This window comes from Phyllobates terribilis, unplaced genomic scaffold (genome assembly GCF_046119375.1).
Source record: "Phyllobates terribilis strain yellow unplaced genomic scaffold, ASM4611937v1 Scaffold_1__5_contigs__length_1240528914, whole genome shotgun sequence".
NCBI classification, from domain to species: Eukaryota; Metazoa; Chordata; class Amphibia; order Anura; family Dendrobatidae; genus Phyllobates; species Phyllobates terribilis.
Window position 1 is genome coordinate 62,908,901 of NW_027362761.1, and position 19,189 is coordinate 62,928,089.

The 19,189-nt window shown below is 41.5% G+C and overlaps 1 protein-coding gene across 1 annotated transcript in view; it reads left to right on the forward strand.

The window, feature by feature from the left end:
- The window catches only part of ZCCHC7 (zinc finger CCHC-type containing 7), a 275,216-nt gene extending 257,779 nt beyond the window's left edge, over positions 1-17,437 (forward strand). Inside the window, exons 7-9 of the mRNA XM_073662523.1 lie at positions 12,876-12,971; positions 13,942-14,059; positions 15,992-17,437. Coding sequence (XP_073518624.1) covers positions 12,876-12,971; positions 13,942-14,059; positions 15,992-16,428 — 651 coding nt within the window. The 3' untranslated portion in view covers positions 16,429-17,437. The remainder of the gene's footprint in view (positions 1-12,875; positions 12,972-13,941; positions 14,060-15,991) is intronic.
- The last annotated feature ends 1,752 nt before the right edge of the window (positions 17,438-19,189 follow it).

The window sequence follows — 19,189 nt, forward strand, 5'->3', positions numbered from 1 at the left end:
TGTGGTGATCTGTGTGATGGCATACAAAGGAGTGAAGATATTAGTAGAGAACTGCTTCTGAAAAATTAACTCCTCGTCAAACGTTGTAGCTTACCTCTTAATATACAATTTATTTAATGGAGAAATGAACAATGTCAGATGTTACGCAGACTGCTAAGCATTTGTCCCTCAATACATTATTATTAGCATTGACTTTTAAATAGCAATTCATTACATGTTAATCATTTCACTGTAGCTTTTTAAGAAGAAGCATCATTTTGTATCCATGGTTTTTATTTTTAATTACAATTATAGAATAGTAGTAACACCATTTAGATACAATTCAGATTGCAATAGTTGCTTTAAGAGGTTTTGTACCGAATTAATAATTATAATTAGCGTAAGGAAATTGTATACTTCAGCCATGTGCACGGGGCATGTGTTCATATGACAGACTTATGGGCACAGAATGTATGTCTCAAAAAAGCATCATTTTTCCAAATAGGTGCACTACTTCTACAGGAGAATACCTGAATGTAGTGTGACTGTAACGGGTCTGGGAGGTGGAACCTCTGAGCTACTATACAAAGGGGCAGTCCTTGTAAGGAAGCGGGTGGCTCCCAGGGAAGGTGGGCAGGTAGTCACGGCAAGTGACAGGGACAGTCTCTGGATAGAAGGGCAGGAGGTCACGGCAAGTGATGGGAACAGTCTCTTGACAGGCAGGTGGTCACGGCAAGCGACAGCAGGGTAGGAGTCTCTAGACAGGCAGGTGGTCACGGCAAGTGACAGCAGGGTAAGAGTCTCTAGACAGGCAGGTGGTCACGGCAAGTGACGGCAGAGCCTCCAGGTAGGCTAGCAGGCGGGTAGCAGGTGAGCTCTCCCAGGGGAGCGGGTAAGAGTCTCTCGGCTGGCTGGCAGATGGTCACGGCAAGTGACGGCAGAGCCTCCAGGTAGGCTAGCTGGCGGGTAGCAGGTGAGCTCTCCCAGGTGAGCGGGTAAGAGTCTCTCGGCTGGCTGGCAGGTGGTCACGGCAAGTGACGGCAGAGCCTCCAGGTAGGCTAGCTGGCGGGTAGCAGGTGAGCGCTCCCAGGTGAGCTCGTAAGAGTCTCTCGGCTGGCTGGCAGGTGGTCACAGGCAGGTATCCTGCAGGTATCAGGCAGGTGCTTCCTGATCCGCAGGCGGACTGGTCCATAGACAGACTGGCGGATGCTGGTAGACTGACTGTCGGACCGCAGGGAATGCAAGCAGGTAGACAGAGCTGGAAAACAGACTGGCAACGGGACCTGAGGGCTGAAGCAGAGGTGAAAGGCTTTGCAACAACTTTGCTCGGGCACCTCCATTTTGGAGGAGGTGCCTTATATATGGGAGCTCCACCGGCAATTGGCCGGGGACTCCTTAGGACGGCGCGCACGGCCCCTTTAAGAGAGAGGGAGCGCGCCCTAAGCACAGTGCCCGGGAACCGGCGAGCGCTGCTAGCTGCGCGGGAAGAGGACTCCGAGGACGGAGCAGGGAGGTGAGAGGAGCGGCGTCTCTGCCTAGCAGGAGGCAGGGACGCCGACGCTACAGTGACATGCTTTGGACCTTCCATGATCTCTATATTATGGATCCGTGGAGCAAAAAAAAACCTCCTCTGTTGGGCAGTGTCACAAGCGAATAACTTCTGCAAACATTCGATTCCACCTAATGGCATATAGAAGCTGTGCATGGAATTAGAGGCAGCAGAACAGGTTCACAGAAGAATTCCAAGGGACCAGATCGAAATCCAGCATGTTGAAACTTGTCTTTTATTGTAGTCCATATACAAACATGTACAAGTTGAACCAGGTTATGAGTAAGATCCGTATAGCTTCGAAACACGTCAACCTTATCTGATACCTTTCTGGGACCCGTACCTGTAAGGTATACACTGCTCAAAAAAATAAAGGGAACACTTAAACAACACAATGTAACTCCAAGTCAATAACCCTTCTGGGAAATCTACCTGTCCAGTTATGAAGCAACACTGATTGGGAATCAATTTCTCCTGCTGTTGTGCAAATGGAACAAACAACTGGTAGAAATGATCGGCAATTAGCAGGATACCCCCTATAAAGGAGTGGTTCTGCAGGTGGTGACCACAGACCATTTCTCTGTTCTCATCCTTTTTGGCTGTTGTTTTGGTCACTTTTTCATTTTGCCATTGCTCTCACCCCTAGAGGTACAGTAGCATGAGGCGGTGTCTACAGTACAACCCACAGAAGTTGCTCAGGTAGTGCATTTCATCCAGGATGGCACATCAGTGCGAGCTGTGGCAAGAAGGGTAGCTGTGTCTGTCAGCACAGTGTCCAGAGCATGGAGCAGATACCAGGAGATGTGGAGGGAGCCATAGGAGGGCAACAACCCAGCAGCAGGACCTTTACCTCCTCCTTTGTGCAAGGAGGAACAGGAGGAGCACTGCCAGAGCCCTGCAAAATGACCTCCAGCAGACCACAAATGTGCATGTGTCTGCACAAATGGTTAGAAACCGACTCCATGAGGGTGGTATGAGGGCCCGACGTCCACAGATGGGGGTTGTGCTCACAGCCCAACACCGTGCAGGACGATTGGCATTTGCCACAGAACACCAGGATTGGCAAAGTCGCCACTGGCGCCCTGTGCTCTTCACAGATGAAAGCAGGTTCACACTGAGCACATGTGACAGACGTGACAGAGTCTGGAGACACTGTGGAGAACGATCTACTGCCTGCAATATCCTTCAGCATGACCGGTTTGGCAGTGGGTCAGTAATGGTGTGGGGTGGCATTTCTTTGGAGGGCCGCACAGCCCTCCATGTGCTCGCCAGAGGTAGCCTGACTGCAATTAGGTACCGAGATGAGATCCTCAGAACCCTTGTGAGACCATATGCTGGTGCGGTTGGCCCTGGGTTCCTCCTAATGCAGGACAATGCCAGACCTCATGTGGAGTGTGTCAGCGGTTCCTGCAAGATGAAGGCATTGAAGCTATGGACTGGCCCGCCCGTTCTCCAGACCTGAATCCGATTGATCACATCTGGGACATCATGTCTCGCTCCATCCACCAACGTCACGTTGCACCTCAGACTGTCCAGGAGTTGGCGGATGCTTTAGTCCAGGTCTGGGAGGAGATCCCACAGGAGACCATCCGCAACCTCATCAGGAGCATGCCGAGGAGTTGTAGGGAGGTCATACAGGCACGTGGAGGCCACACACAATACTGAGCCTCATTTTGACCTGTTTTAAGGACATTACATCAAAGTTGGATCAGCCTGTAGTGTGTTTTCCACTTTAATTTTGGGGGTGACTCCAAATCCAGGCCTCCATTGGTTAATAAATTTGATTTCCATTGATGATTTTTGCGTGATTTTGTTGTCAGCACATTCAACTTTGTACAGAACAAAGTATTCAATGAGAATATTTCATTCATTCAGATCTAGGATGTGTTATTTGAGTGTTCCCTTTATTTTTTTGAGCAGTGTATGTACTGAATGGCTTGTATTGTACTTTTTTATATGAACTACAATAAAGATTAGTTTTAATGTGCTGGATTTGCATCTGGTCGCTTGGAATTCTTCTTAGAACCAGATTTACTCCACCTTAGCCTAGTAGATTCAGGGAGGTTGGGAATTTCACAGTGTTGGAGTGTTGATGAACTTGTTGACTAGTTGGACAATTTGTAGATGTTTAAAGAGCTAGTCTGGCTCTGCACACTTCCATATGGGATGGTGAGCAGGGCCAATGAGTACTGAGTGACAGGTATTAAGCTCCTGTCCATTTCTAATGCATATGACCTGTTTAATACCTGCTTCTCTCCCATGCAGTTAACTTTCCCCCATTCACCACCATATATGGGGCTGGATTAACCCTTTAATTTATGGGTAGTGTCATTTTAACCCTGCTGCTATAGATCTAGTCTGTGAACTTTGTCACTTCAACATTTATCTTCAACAGATCATTGGCTTTTGGTCTATTGATCTTTTTAGTGTTGGTTTCTTTATATTGCCTTGCATATATCATAACTTATTTAAAAGGGTTTTCCACTTTTAGAAAAGTGGACCTCAAACTGTTGTCATGTAAAATAGCAAGAGCAGATAGTACTCATTCTCCCCAGTGTAGAGCTGACTCTCCACCCTAGTCTGTGTTTTGGCTGCAGTGGCAACATCACATTGACAGCCCAAATCACCACTGCTGCCAATCACTGAGCTCAGCGACTCATGCTCAGCCGAGTCGCTGAGCTCAGTGATTGGCTGCAGCTGTGATGTGAGCTGTCAAGTGAATTCACTGCTGCAGCCAAAGCGCTGAGGCCCTAGCAGCAGCGTAGAGTCGGCACTGGACACATGTAGGATGTATAGCATCTCCTTTTGTTACTTTACATGACAAGCAATGTTTGGGGTTCACTTTTCTAAAACTGTATAATCCCATTAAATACAAGGGTGAAATAATTGACATAAGAAATCTTAGTTCTGTGGCAGAACGCTTGTTTGTCAATTGATTACATCTTTTATGTGTGCATAACAACAATGTCATTATATATATATATATATATTATATATATATATATATGTGTATATATATGTATATACGTGTGTGTGTGTGTATATATAATATATATATATATATATATATATATATATATATATATATATATATATATACACTCATATACACATCTTGTATATGTGCTGCCAACAGTATTATAGTGTGTATGCAGATGACCCATTGTAGTAACGATCATTTGTCCCCATGTGGTTTGCATATTCTCAGTGATTGCAGCATGTAAAATCCCTGTCAATTCTCTTACTTTTTTATATCGCTGATTAGTGCTCGTTCAAGCAGTTTTTTTGCCTATGGGAAAAGGACCCTTCATTGAATAGATTTTGTCGTCTTGGTGTTGTTTTTTGTTTTACCTAGGAAAGTGACTCGGGCCTCCTATATCATTTGTCACTCTTTGACTGCAGACTGTTAATCTCCATTTGAATAATTATGTATCTAAAACTTCACTTGGACATTTTATGTCTTTGTGCGAGAACAGTATATTAATGTAAAACACTAGAATTTGTCAAGGGCAGGGTAACTGTTTCCAAAGATTTTATTTTTTAGGGATTAGGTATGAAGTGTTCCAGTTAAATAAACAAAGTAAAATATATTTGATACCTACACAAATATTTTGTATTATCCTGTGGTCAAACCAGTCGAGCTGGCTGATGTTACTTATGAAATACCGAATCATAATTTGAAGAGGCCCATTAAAAAAATACAATGACTACTTTGTAAGATACTTTGGGTCGATTCACAAAAGTGTATATGCCAGTTTAAAAAAAAAAAAAAGTCACAAAATCTTTGCGCAAAGAGGAATTGCGCAAAAAGTTTGCAACTTTTGGCAGTTTGATTCCGGACCTGACCACCTCCGCCAAATGGGTGAGCAGGACCAGCCGCCAAATTCATCAAAAGTTAAGCCGCTTTCGTGACATTTTCTCCAGAAATGTTGCTAGTAGCATTTGTGGCGATGCACACGGAGGCGAACTCCACTAAGAAGATGTGCCGAATTTCTAAAACTAGTTAGGGATGAAAGAATTTAAAGTCTATAATGCATATGGCTGCACACTTTTCTTTATTTTTAATCAAGCAACTAGCAAAGTGATTAAGGGGAATACCATATTTTTCGGACCATAAGACGCACTTTTTTCCCCCCAAATTTGGGAGGAAAATGGGGGAGGTGCACCTTATGGTCCGAACGCCACTTACCGGTGGTGGTGGAGCGGGATCGCAGGGCGGCGGCTGAAGAAGAGGTGAGGTGGGCCGGTATCTGGCTGGGGGTCGGGCCTGGCCGGATACCGGGGCCGGTGTATTGCTGTGAGTGGAGTTTGCAGAGCAGAGTGAGCGGCTTCCGGTGGCCGTGGCCATGTTCCTGAAGCTGTGCTCTACAGGAAAATGGCCGCCGACTCGGCAGAGCGCATGCGCCGGCTCCGGCGGCCATTTTTCTGTAGAGCACAGCTTCAGAAACATGGCCGCGGCCACCGGAAGCCGCTGACTCTGCTCTGCAAACTCCTCTCACAGCAATACACCGGCCCCGGTACCCGACCAGGCCCGGCCCCCAGCCAAATACCGGCCCGCCTCACCTCTTGTTCCGCCGTCGCCCTGCGATCCCGCTCCACCAGCACCCCAGGCCAGGCACCAGGCCAAGCACCAGCACCCCAGGCCCCCAGCACCCCAGGTACCAGGGCACCAGGCCCCCAGCCACCAGGTACCAGCATGCCTTCACTTCCGCCGGCTTCCTGAAGGACCCTGCCTCCTGTGACCCCAGCTCCACCGCCCCCCCAGGTAAGATACCTATTCAGACTATAAGACTTACCTCCATCTTATAAAAAATATTTTTTTTCCTATTTTCCACCCTAAAATTTGGGGTGCGTCTTATGGTCCGGTGCGTCTTATAGTCCGAAAAATACGGTATGTCAATAGGATCAACCCTCATGAGCCATCTATATGGGCATGTAAGTCATAGGAAACTGAATAAAATTATACCTTGGTATCTGAGATCCGATATCTTTTTCCAGAGAAATCTATGTTTTTCTCATATGTAAATGAGCTGTTCAGGACTATGAGCCGGACATAGATCTCCCTGAGACTCTGCCTCCTGAGATTATTTTAAAAAAGAGGGTATTACCAGTGTGAGATGTGTAATGGCTGCTCTGCTCTCACTGCAGAGCTGTGTATGAACTGACACATCTGCAGGTTCCTCTCAGCTCTCAGTGCCTCAACTTCCATCTGACAGGCATACAGAGTTGCAATATTGTTGCAATACAGCAGAGCTGTGAGAGCTGCAGCTGCTAACATGTTTGTAAGAAGACAGTTCAGTTCTAGCGTTCTGCGTCAGATACATGTCTTACACTGGTAACTCCCCCTTTCATTTAAGAAAAGCTCTGGAGCCAGATTTTCATGCAGATCTATGTACATCCCATAGCCCTGAACAGCACATTTACATATAAGAAAAACATGATTTCACTGGACTAAGATATCGGATCGCAGATATCAAGGTATCATTTTATTCCGCTTCCTACTGAATGATTTGCATGCAATCACGATGATTGGTGAATGTAAAGACACCCAAAGTTTACCTGTGCAATCATATAACAGATTTTTTTTTACTGAAGCTTTTATGCACAGATGATAAAGCCAAAACTATGTAGACCACCCGAAGGGAAAAGTTAACTATCCTGTCAGAAAATAGTTTCCCTACAAATAAAGTTGATTACGTTCTTGGTTTTTATTACAAACTATATTTAAAAAAATGTTTGTAAATGCCATTTTAGTTGATTTACAAGGGCATGTCAGGGAGGTATATTGACCCATTCACTAAATTTCAGCTGCTGCATATTACATTTCTCTTGGATATTAGTTGTGATAATTAAAAGTTCATTATGGAAATATATTATGTAAACTCATCCATTTACCATTTCTGAATATCTGAAGTAGTCCTGTGTGAAAATTGTTTTTATGCAGACAGATTAATGTTTGTATTCATACAGCATAATCATTAAAAATGAAGCTTAGTTATAGTATAATTATATAAAATAAAAAGATATAGTGTTTGTGTCAGTTTCCTCCGGGTTCTCCGGTTTCCTCCCACATTCCAAAGACATACTGATAGGGAATCTAGATTGTGAGCCCCAATGGGGACAGTAATGATAATGTATGTAAAGCGCTGTGGAATTAATGGCACTATATAAGTGAGTAAAATAAATATATTTTTTGTGGTTTTTTTGTGTTTTGCTCCATTTTAAAGAGAACCCGTCATCTGTTTTAACCCAATAAGCTTGTGACACTTCTCGATGGGTGCTAGTGGTAACACATTTGTATGTTTGCTGCCTTAAACCAAGACTACTTGTGTCTATTCAAGCACAACCGGTGTATGACCACGTGTCCACAGGGCGTTCCTTCCTGTGTGACATGTCTTGCGTTATTAGCATGAACCTTACCCCTACGTTGTTCTTAATTATCATCTTCTACGCCATCTTTCATACCTTCTGGGAGACTTCAATCAGGTGCAAAGAGGTTGTCACTGGTAATTCAGGATGCTTCATTCACAACAGAATATCTAGCAGACACGATCCATTTATCTGGGGTGTATGAGTTAATAGAAGTTCATTATCTCAGGAATGCTTGGATTATGATGGCTAACATGGGTCTTTTTACAGTTTTAAGGAGGCCAAAACTCAAACGCAGCATCTTCTAGAACCAAATCCACGTACAGTATACAGTGTGCTAAACCAAATTAAAGAACATTCCTGTATGCCAAGTAAGGGAACGCTCTAATATGGAAATTTTTTATTTTTTGATGACTTTGAAAGGTTTAGGTATCTGTAATTATTCATGTAGAGCGTTTCTGTCTTTAATTAATACTCTTGATCATGCATAGTAATCAGGTTTAGCTTGCAAACAAAAACTGCATATTCAAGTCAATTCTGATAAGGGCCAGTTCAAGGTCACTGGGGGAGCTGTCCAGAGCCCCCATTTGCATATAATATTGCCAGCAGACACACTGAAGGCAGTTTTCCTGTCTGATCTTCTGGTCTTTGTCATGGAGATTCCTAGTAGTGGAGGCCAGTTCCCAGATAATGATTAAGTGTTTTAATGGCATTCATTCATTCTGGACTAACTACTCAAGCAGAAAAAAGGGTTATGTAAAAATCACATTTAAGAAAAAATGATTTGTAATCTTTGCATCACCAGCACTTTGAGGAGACATTAGGACTTAAATCCTTGGCGTGGTAGACTCATCCTTTATCTTCTGATATTTACCGAGTTTACTGGTGCATGAAAGGTTCTCAGCAAGAAAAGCAGATGGGATGGGCTCCTTATAGGTAATGCTATCTACCAGGCTATTACTTTCTATATATTGATAGTGAAGTAATCTTCTAGATATCACCCAACAAATATACATTATTTAAATGTAACAAAAGAAAACAGAAGAAATGCTTTCAGGAGTCTCTCTCTTCAGTGAGTTGATCAACTTTTTTTTCAGCATGACATCTCATTGAAAAAAAAAATTGTCTGACACTAATAGATATGCTTTTAATTATTTAAAATAGATTTTTTTTTGTAGTTTTCTTTAGCCAGTATGTAGCTTATACCTTCTAGTACTAATCGTAGCTGTCCATTTAAATCTCTAAATAAATGTTTACGCTGTCACTTTTTTACAAATGTATGGTAATATGCAGATACGTGTTTCATAAAAGGGTTGTTCAGTCTTCTGCTAAAAGTCTGCAGTCACTGTGTGACTGCAGACTTCTGAATCCTGACAGGATTCTCTAGTATTGCTACCAAGAAGGCTCAGTAACGTGACCATGAGCTGTCCAGCCACTTTTCGACTACACATGCTTGACCTCACTCAATACAAGTTAATTGAGTGAGGCCAAGGATGTCTAGTTGGAATGTGGCCAGAAGTACGCAAATTGCTTACTGGTGGGTCACATGAACGCCCCCTCTCAGCTGCAGTACAGAACACTGACAGAGTGCGGTGCGCATGCGTGTTGTATTGCTTCAAATGTCTGCATAGAGTAACTGCAGACTTTTAGCAGAAGACCAGACAACACCTTTAAAAAATAATTATGGTCCTCATTTCACTTCTGATCATATTGAGAAGTAATTATTGAATTATATCAGACCTGGGCAAACCTCGGTCCGCAGGCCCCATTCGGCCCTCTGACTGTTCCAGTCCGGCCCGCAGACTGAAACCGAGGCCTCAGGATGCAGATAGCGGTGAATACATTGGTGGACGATGAGGCTTCCGGCTCCATCTTCCACCAATCAACATATTAGACAGCAGACACGATGACGTAATTTCATTGCGCTGCTGCTGAGACGTGGTGCACAGGAGACAGGAGCAGAGCGCCGGGAATACGGGAGCGAGGTGGGTATGTGTTATATTTTTTTATTTCATATGTATGGAATATTTGTGTGTATATAGGAGGCTATATGGGGCTCACAATATGTGTGTGTGTGTATGTATGTGTATATAATATATATATATATATATATATATATATAGGGGGCTCATACTGTATATTGGAGTCTATGTGGGGGGTTCGTACTGTATATAGGAAGCTGTGTGTGGGCTCATACTGTGTATAGGGGATGTCTGTATGCTTAATTCTGCTCAATATTAAGTGATACAATTAATATAAATAATTAATATATTAATGTTGAGCAGAATTCATTTCAGCCTATGACTCGGCCCTCCACAACAGTCACGGTCTCTGATGTGGCCCCTTGCGAAAATTAATTGCCCACCCTGAGTTATATGATAGTGATTTATTGGACTATTGCAATATAAAGTCGACTTATACCTGTGGAACCCAAACGTTGATCTAAATAATCACACAAAAGCTCAGGACATTCTGTAATATGGATTTCTCAACAAAATGTTATATAAGGCACCAATTAAACATTTGCAAGGAGTTAAAGCACCATTCCAGCATTTGGTTTTTTTCAGCGCCTGTGTGGCTCCTTAAGTGTAAGTTCTCGATGATATACTCACCCTCTGGCGTCTTCCCTAGTTTTCAGCACTGCTCCGGTCCTGCGGCGCCATCTTTTGAGCGCAGCTTCTGACAGCCGGAAGTCAGAAACTCTCCTGTCATATACTCACCTTCTGCCGCCTTCATCTGTTTCCAGCGTCGCTCCGGTCCTTCTCCTGTGAGAAGTGACCTGCTCGCAGCTACAGTGTTTCATGAAGTGCTCCCGTGTTTCACTTAAATTTAAAGCACCACTCCAGCAGTTCAATAAAATAAAAACACTGGACTGGTGCTTTGTCACTTTTTTTGTCTTGTGTTATTCGTTCCCATTTTCTGCTCAAAATTCTTCAAAATTATGCGCATGGTTCATGAATTTTGTGCAAAGTCAAAAATGGTTATTATTTTTGTCTTTTAAGATTCTTTTCATAAATTAAAGTTTGCAAAAGTAGGAGGTAATTCCAGCATGCTGACATGTATGTAAGTCAGGGTGATCATATGGGCACACCAGTATGAGAGCAGCTGAGATTGACAGCTTTGTCGATCAGGTTGTTGACAGAGTGTTTACGCCCTTTATCATGCCACTGTCAACTCCACCATTGTGACATCAAGGTAGCGGTTTTATATTGAAAGCAGTGAATGCTATAAGGGCACCCATTGCATTTGCAAGTAGATTATAAGTAATTAAAAAGTGAGTTAAATTGAAACTGTCACCAGCTTTTTTTTTCCTTATAAACCCTGCCCATCACCTTAAAGATCATAAGAATGAGGATCCTGCAACCCATGTATATTCTCAGGTGTGCCCTTGCATACCTCAGAAAAAGTGTTTTATATTTGTCCCACGCTGTATGTAAATTGCGCGGTCATCGATACCAGATAGGTGGGGCACTCCTGCTGACCAGCTCCGTCAACTGCATAGTGGTTGCAAACTGGTATTACACATTCACCTCTAATCAAATAAATGGGGGTGGAGCAGCAGTACCCCGCTGCGGCCTCTATACACTTGACGAAGCTGTGCTTTTCTGCTCCGCAACTAAACACAGCTGATCAGCAGGGTTCTGGGTTTCGCACTCCCACCAATCTGAAATTGATGACCCATTATAAGGATAGGCTATCCGTGTTAAAATACTGGCCAACCCCTTTTAAATAGTGCATGATCTTATGCCTTAAGCTTGAAAGTTTGTGAACCTTACAGAGTTTTCCATATTTCCGCATACATTCAACCTAAAACTACATCAGACCTAAAATTGATAGAGAATCAAATCAAACAAATTAGTCAAAGATATTACTGTGAATATATATTTTTTTTAGGAAAATTATCCAAATTTCACTTGTCTGTGAATTGCAAAAATATGTGAACCTTTGCTTTCAGTACCTGGTGTGACCCCTTCTTTGAACCTCCCAACATGTTTCTTGAAAAAATGCAGTACATTTCTTGCTATCTACAGAGATTAAACATATTACACACACACCACAATAATAATATTTGCCACTCCAGATAGTCCAAGTATAAAGTACGGTATAAAAATTCAGACTAAGCAGGTAAAAAAAAAATCTGAAAACAAACAAATCCTCCTTTGATGTGACATCTATTTCAGGGGGACACTTTATCAGTCAGACCCTCCTAACCTTTTTCTATGCAGTTCTTATTGTAAGGTTGGTCACTCATGAGAGACAGCTGGTTGTAGGAATGGAGAGTATATAGTAAAAGAAAGCCAAAATCATTTCCCTTGTATATTTATAGTAGATGCATAGGCAGAGTAGTATTAGTCTTATTTCAGTGTGTGATTGAAACTTTCCTTTTTCTAGTTTATAGAATTTGTGCTGTGCAATGGTTGCACAAGTGTGTAATATAACGTTATGGTAATAATAGTATATAAGCTTCAATTATTATATGTGCCTCATGAACATTAGTGGTCCTAAAGTGAAGAGGCCTAGCACTGTTACAGGACTAACTGGTACAACCACTAACTTTTTACTGAGCTGCTTATGAAAAAAATGCCTACTATAAGTGCTTGGTAATTGGTACTGACTTTTGTCACAGTGTTTACCGCTACATGTTTCACATAATTTTACATATACATCATTAATTGATATGCTTCAATGCGTTTCTCAAGGTGCGTCTAGATTATGACACTTGCATTTTATACTTTTAATTTGGCTATACAAAGACAGGCAAATAAATGAGAAATACTCATGACTCCAGTTAGTTATAATTACCGTAATGAAAGTATAATTTAATTTAGACCAAAAAAACTGTATTTAACATACTTTGGAATGACTTCTATTTGGCCTTTGCAACTGATTGTTTTGCGCCAATTTACAATATTCTTTGCTGTATTTGCAGCAATGATTTTAAGAATGCTTGAAGTTCATGTCTTTGTTTTTATTTTAGGTGGCACCAGGACCAATGAAGAAATGCCACTCTGCTTCGAACCCAAAAGTTATTGTGTACTGTTGTAATTGTGGGAGGAAAGGTCATTGTGGTTATGTGAGTATTTTATTGATGTGTTTATGAAGCTGCCACATTTGAAAAAAAGCTGAAAATGAATCGGTATAATAAAAAATTACACCTGATTCTTTCCTGTTTATGGTTTAACCCTGTGAATATTAAGGAAAAAATCCTAAAACGTTCAGATGTAACCAAGTTACACTAAAGAAGTAACGTACAGGAGATTAGTAGTTGAGTATAGTGGAGGAGTTGTGAGTGTGTATACTTTTATGCTGCTAGACAACCCCTTTTTGATCTAAATGTTTGGCCCTCATAAAATAAAAAAGCCTATACTTGCCTTTCGTGCTGGCTCCTCAGCACTTGCGGTCCCGGGGCTCCAATGCTGTTGTTGTAACACGTGACGCCGGCACTCAATCAGCGCCGGCGTCACTGTCCCCGCCTTCGAACAAATCGAACATGAAGAGGAATTCCAGGCTGCGGCTGATCTCTGACATCCTCTTCATGTTCAATTCGACAGGAGGCGGGGACAGTGACGCCATCGCTGATTGGGTGCCGGCGTCACGTGTCACAACACCGGAGCCCCAGGACCACGAGTGCCGACACCATGGGAACAGCGCCAGCACGGGAGGTGAGTATAAGCTTTTATATTTTATCAGGGCAATGCGTGGGGGATGACAAGGAGTTGTCCAAGTAGTGGACAACTTCTTTAACTCCAAAGAGGCAGACTATCATTGCAATTTTCTGTCCCCAGTTATAGCAGAAAAAGCATGAACTGCATTTTTTACCCAGTGCATAAAAAATACACAATATTTAATTGCCGTATTGCTAGTATGAATTAGGTCTGATGGAAAATATTGCATCTTCATTGACACTTTTCAAAAATGCACAGCTGATTACAATATAGTACTTGAAATGTTATACCACCTTTTTAAAAAGATGTTTTTTTAAAATCCTGTTTACTCACTGCAATAATGGAAAAAAATTGATTGATTAAACTGGTGTTTTTCAGGAGTGCAATCAAAGGAGAATGTATAGCACAATGTACCCCAGTTGTGAGCTTGTGTTCACCTATGATGAGAAGCAAGATATCTGTAGAAGGAATTGGAGGGCAAAACAGAAGTTGAAAGGTGACAAAATAAAAATATATACTGTGAATGTTACATTACGGCATATATGCATAATTGTTTGGTTTACAGACAAATTATAGGCATTTCACTCTATACAAATATAACAAGCATTTTACAAATAAGGAATTAAAATGTATTAAAGGGGATGTCCACTACTTACATAACTTAAACAGGGCCCCTTTGGAAATAAAAACCGCTTATACTCACCTCCTGGACCGGTGCTGTACCAGCACTAGCGTGACACTTTAATGTCACGTGAGCACTGCAGCCAATCAGTGGCCACTAATAGGCTGCAGCGCTTACACCTTCCCCAATGTATGCGTTTCATCTCAGGGAAATGAGAGTGAAGCAGCACATTAGCAGCCACTGATTGGCTACAGCACTCACAAGACATAACAGTATCACGCGAGTGACGGCAGCGACATTGCTTTACCTTCGCCACTATAGCTGATGAGTATAATCTGTTTTTATTTTCAATGGGGTACTATTTAATTTAGGAAGGGGTTGCACAACCTCTTTAACGCCTCCCCAACATTTTCCATACATGCCAGGCACACATATATGGAGTGTACTTAGAGGCTGAATCCACTTTATACCCAGCATAATAATGGCTGCGTGTCACACTAAGATCTGCCTCTAACAGCCGCGGCTGTTAAATGCCACTGTCAGTCTGTGACTGCAGCTTTTACAGCGCACCAGCACAGGGGCATGTCGTGCCAATTGCCCATCAGCCACCTGTGGCATAATTGCAGGGCGCTAATTGGTTGCTGTAGCGGTTAGGGTCTGCTGAAGACGTCCATGTCTGCCATCACAATGCCCCATTGAAACCCAACCTGTGGCTGGGCATCAAGGGAGACCATGATTTTTAATATGTACAGCAATACTAGAGTATTGCTGTATATAGTATAGACCAAGGTTCCCCCAACTCCAGCCCTCAAGGCCCACCAACAGGCCATGTTTTCAGGATTTCCTTAGTATTGCTCAGGTGACAATTCCAGTACCTGCACAGGCAATAATTGCATCACCTGCACAGGCAATAATTGCATCACCTTTATAATATATAGGTATAGGCAATCAGACTATTGCAAGTTCAGAGTCCCCTGAAGGGACTAACGAATACAGTAAAAAGTAAAAATTCCAAGCTTTCAAAATATAAAATCAATTAACCCAATCAGTAAACAGCATAAACAGAAAAAAAAATTCAAACTCTCAAAATTGCTCCTTTTTTGGGTGCTGCAGTGCCACAAAAACATAAAATAAACAATCAAAAGATCATATCTATCTCAAAATGGTATCCACTCACCTCTCAAGAAAACCCTCACACATCTCCATAGACCAAAAAATGAGTCTGATAAAATGGCGACACAAACCAAAAATTATTTATTTTTTTATATAAAAATTTCCTATTTTTTTCACCTCTAAAAAATAAAAACTCTAAAAAAAAAGGTGATATCTATGTAATCTTACTGGCCTGGAGAATCTTGATGCCAGGTCATTTTTACAACACAATGAATGGCGTTAAAATAAAACCCAAAAAACAACATCAGAATTGCTTTTTTTTTTGTTGTTATTCCACTGCACTTGGAATTTTTTACCAATATATTTTGTAGTAAAATGGAGGATGGCATTCAGAATTACAACTCATCCTGCAAAAAGCAAGCCCTCACACTTTTATATGGGCGGAAAAATAAAAATAAAAGTTAGATGTCTTAGAAAAAGGGGAGGAGTAAATTAAAACGTAAAAGCAAAAATTGACCACCGTGGGAAGGGATTAAAGGGAAATTTTCATCTTAAACAGTTATGGCACGTCCATGGGTTTATAAGTGAATTTCTGTGGTATGCATAAGCGAGAAGAAAAATGTAATGCAGCAAAGTATTCACTTTATATGCGTGTTGGTTATTTTTCACTCTTCTACTTTGGTCCCTCAACAGAGCTTCAAGAGGCTGGATTAGTGACTATGGAGGCTGAAGAGTCACACATACAAGATACAGAAGAAAATACACCACTTCCGAAAAAACGGAGAAAAGAGAGAAAGAAACATAACAAAAAGCTGAAAAAATTCAAAGATTGTTTTGCTGATAATTCCTTCAAGGGGGTCAAAAAACGGAAAAAGGAAAAGTTTCTTCAACATGACGAAGCTGAAGATTACTTTCCTAGAGGAAAACCAGATAAGCCCAAAAAGAATAGAAGAGCCCATGGAAGAAAAAAACCTGAACATTTATTGTTTAAGGATTTTACCAAGAATGAGGGATTAGATGGTAAACTGAAAAAATGCAAAAAGAAGCATCGGAAACAAAAAAGTTCTGCTGTAGATCAGAGTTTGCTGATAATTAAGCAGAGGAGTAAGAAATCGAAAAAGGTTAAATAGCTGCCAAACAGAATGAGAAGACTTTTAAATTCTGAAATTACTGATCTATCATTCAGGTACATTTAAAGGGTTGTTGCTGATCGCTACAGTCCATCCATTGGTAGCTCCAGCGATCTTGAAATAAAGGCTTTGAAAGCCCAAGAACAGGTCTCTGCATTTGGAACCTGAAAGGAGCAGAGGTGCATCCGCTCAATTCATTATCTGTGATACCTATGGAAATTGCAAAGCATTGTACCCGGCAGTACAGATGAATGGAGCAGAGGCCGAGCATGTGTACCTCTGTTTTATTCAGGTCGATTCTGCAGAGCCCCTGTGTCAGGCCTCCAAAGCCCTAATCTCATGGTCACTTGGGGTTTGAGCAGTCACACCCCATGTATCAGAAAGTTATCCCCTTTTCCATGGATAGGGGATAACTTCATATTTTAGGAATAACCATTTAACCTGTGCCATACATGATGCCCTCCATTCCTTGTTCCCAATTTTAATTCTGTTTTGGAGATGTATCTTGTTTTACACTCAGGGATAATCTGCTGCATTGTTGAATGAAGGTTGCTTAGTAAAAGAAAAGTTTGGATTTTTTTAAACATCAAAAAATAAAACTTTGCTCTGTTGTCTTTTGTTTTTGTTCACGTTTGCAGCGTCTTTTATAGATATTGCAAAGTTATTTTTAAAACTCCCAGTATTACTTGCTTAATTAGTTTACACAGTAAATGAGCTCTCAAGTTGATGTGCTGCACAGTGGCTCGGTGGTTAGCACTGTTGCTTTGCAGCTCTGGGGTCCTGGGTTCAGATCCCACCAAGGACAACATCTGCAAGGAGTTTGTATGTTCTCCCTGTGTTTGTGTGGGCTTCCTCCTCGCTCTCCGGTCTCCTCCCATACTCCAAAGACATACTGATAGGGAATCTAGATTGTGAGCCCCAATGGGGACAGTGATGATAATGTTTTAAAGCGCTGTGGAATATAATGGCGTTATATAAGCAAAGCATAATAAAGAAATGTGCTTACAGACTGAAGAAGCCATTTAATAACCATCTAGTCAGATTGTATGTACGTTAAAAATAGTTATACGTCGACTTGTTGCAATTGACTTTAACTAATCATTGTAGAAATAATACTTAGCACTGGGCAATCATATGTTGCAGGGGTATTTATGGTATACAGGATAATGGGACACTAAGCCTAGAATTGTTTCAGTCTTCAGGATTTGTTGCATGTTCCAGAACAAAGTCTTGTAGAAATCCTGTAGAGCAGACACTTGCAGTACTTGCTCATCTGATATTCCAAGATGTCCGAGGCACCAGAAAAGTTTTGTATATGAAAAAACGTAACTGTTATTCCATCCTTAAAATCATAAAACAACAATAAAAAGATGAGGTAGACGAGCCTAGTCTATCTCATCTTTTTATTGTCGCTATGTGATTTTAAGGATGGAATAAAAGTTAGTTTTTTTCATATACAAAACTTTTCTGGTGCCTCGGACTTCTTGAAATTTCTACTATTCTCTGGACCTAGTGGGAGGTCATACCAAGCTAGCACAGAGTTACCAATGGTGCCTGAGTATTGCTCACTGGATCAAGTACTTGCTCATCTTGTCTATTTTCAATTGGGAAATGGCTGAGGGGCTTAACCAAGAGCTGGGACACAACAATTTTTGTGTCCTATGAGTTGTCGTTTATTGGAAAATGTTTAAAAATGGAGGAATTTCTGGGTTATTTAGTATGCTTTTTCCATGTTCAGTGCTCCTCTAAGCATTACTAAGATGTTCCATGTGTTGATAACCCTCACGTCATTAGACTGCCCTGGGTATCTAGCCAAATTTACAGAATATTAGTGATGAGCGAGTATGTTCTGTTAACCCTTTCGGCGAGTATGCTCGGGCGAGCACAGAGTATTTACAGCTGCTCGGTGATATGGTTGAATCACTCCCGTGTGCATGATTTGCAACTGTTTGACAGCTTTGATACATGTGAGGAATGTCTGCTTCTTACACATTCCTCACATGTAATAAAGCTGTCAAACAGTTGCAAATCATGCACTCCGGAGCGATTCAACCATATCACCGAGCAGCTATAAATACTTGGTGCTCGGCCGAGCATACTCGGCGAAAGGGTTAACAGAACATACTCGCTCATCACTACAGAACATCTCTAAGCATTGGTTATCCTGATTGTTTCCACGTTTTCCCCGGCTTTCCTGGAGAAATTTGCAGCTGGATTCTCACTTTCCCTCCAGGGCCTTCAGAGGGGAAATGTAGACTGTTGGGCTACATTCACCCATCTGTGTGAATTTTACAGTCCAGGAGAATCGGACCATGTTTTTTTTGATGTGTCAGCCGTATTGAGTCTTCCCTGCATCTGTTTTTTATTAACTGTTTTTTTTTCTTTCACTGAGGGAGTATCTTTATCCAGGAATCTTTTTATTATCTTGGGAACAAAGTCACATAATTTAGTAACAGATTTGTGAGATACGAATGCAAAACAGACGCAAATAGGAAGCATTCCGATTTGCATCCATGTTTCACAGATCCCCATAGAAGCAAACATGGATCAGAATAGGAACGCCTCTGATCATCAACATAACAGAGGTCATATCCACTGAAGAATTACTGCAGTGAAAAGTTTGCAGAAGCCAAAAAATAAAAAAGTTCAGCTAAATTTGTTTCAGAAATGCCCTAGTTTTGCCACACATTTCACCCTTTGCATTGGATTTTCTTGTAGCGTGTAGATGAAATTTTGTAATGTTTCACCACAAAATGAAAAC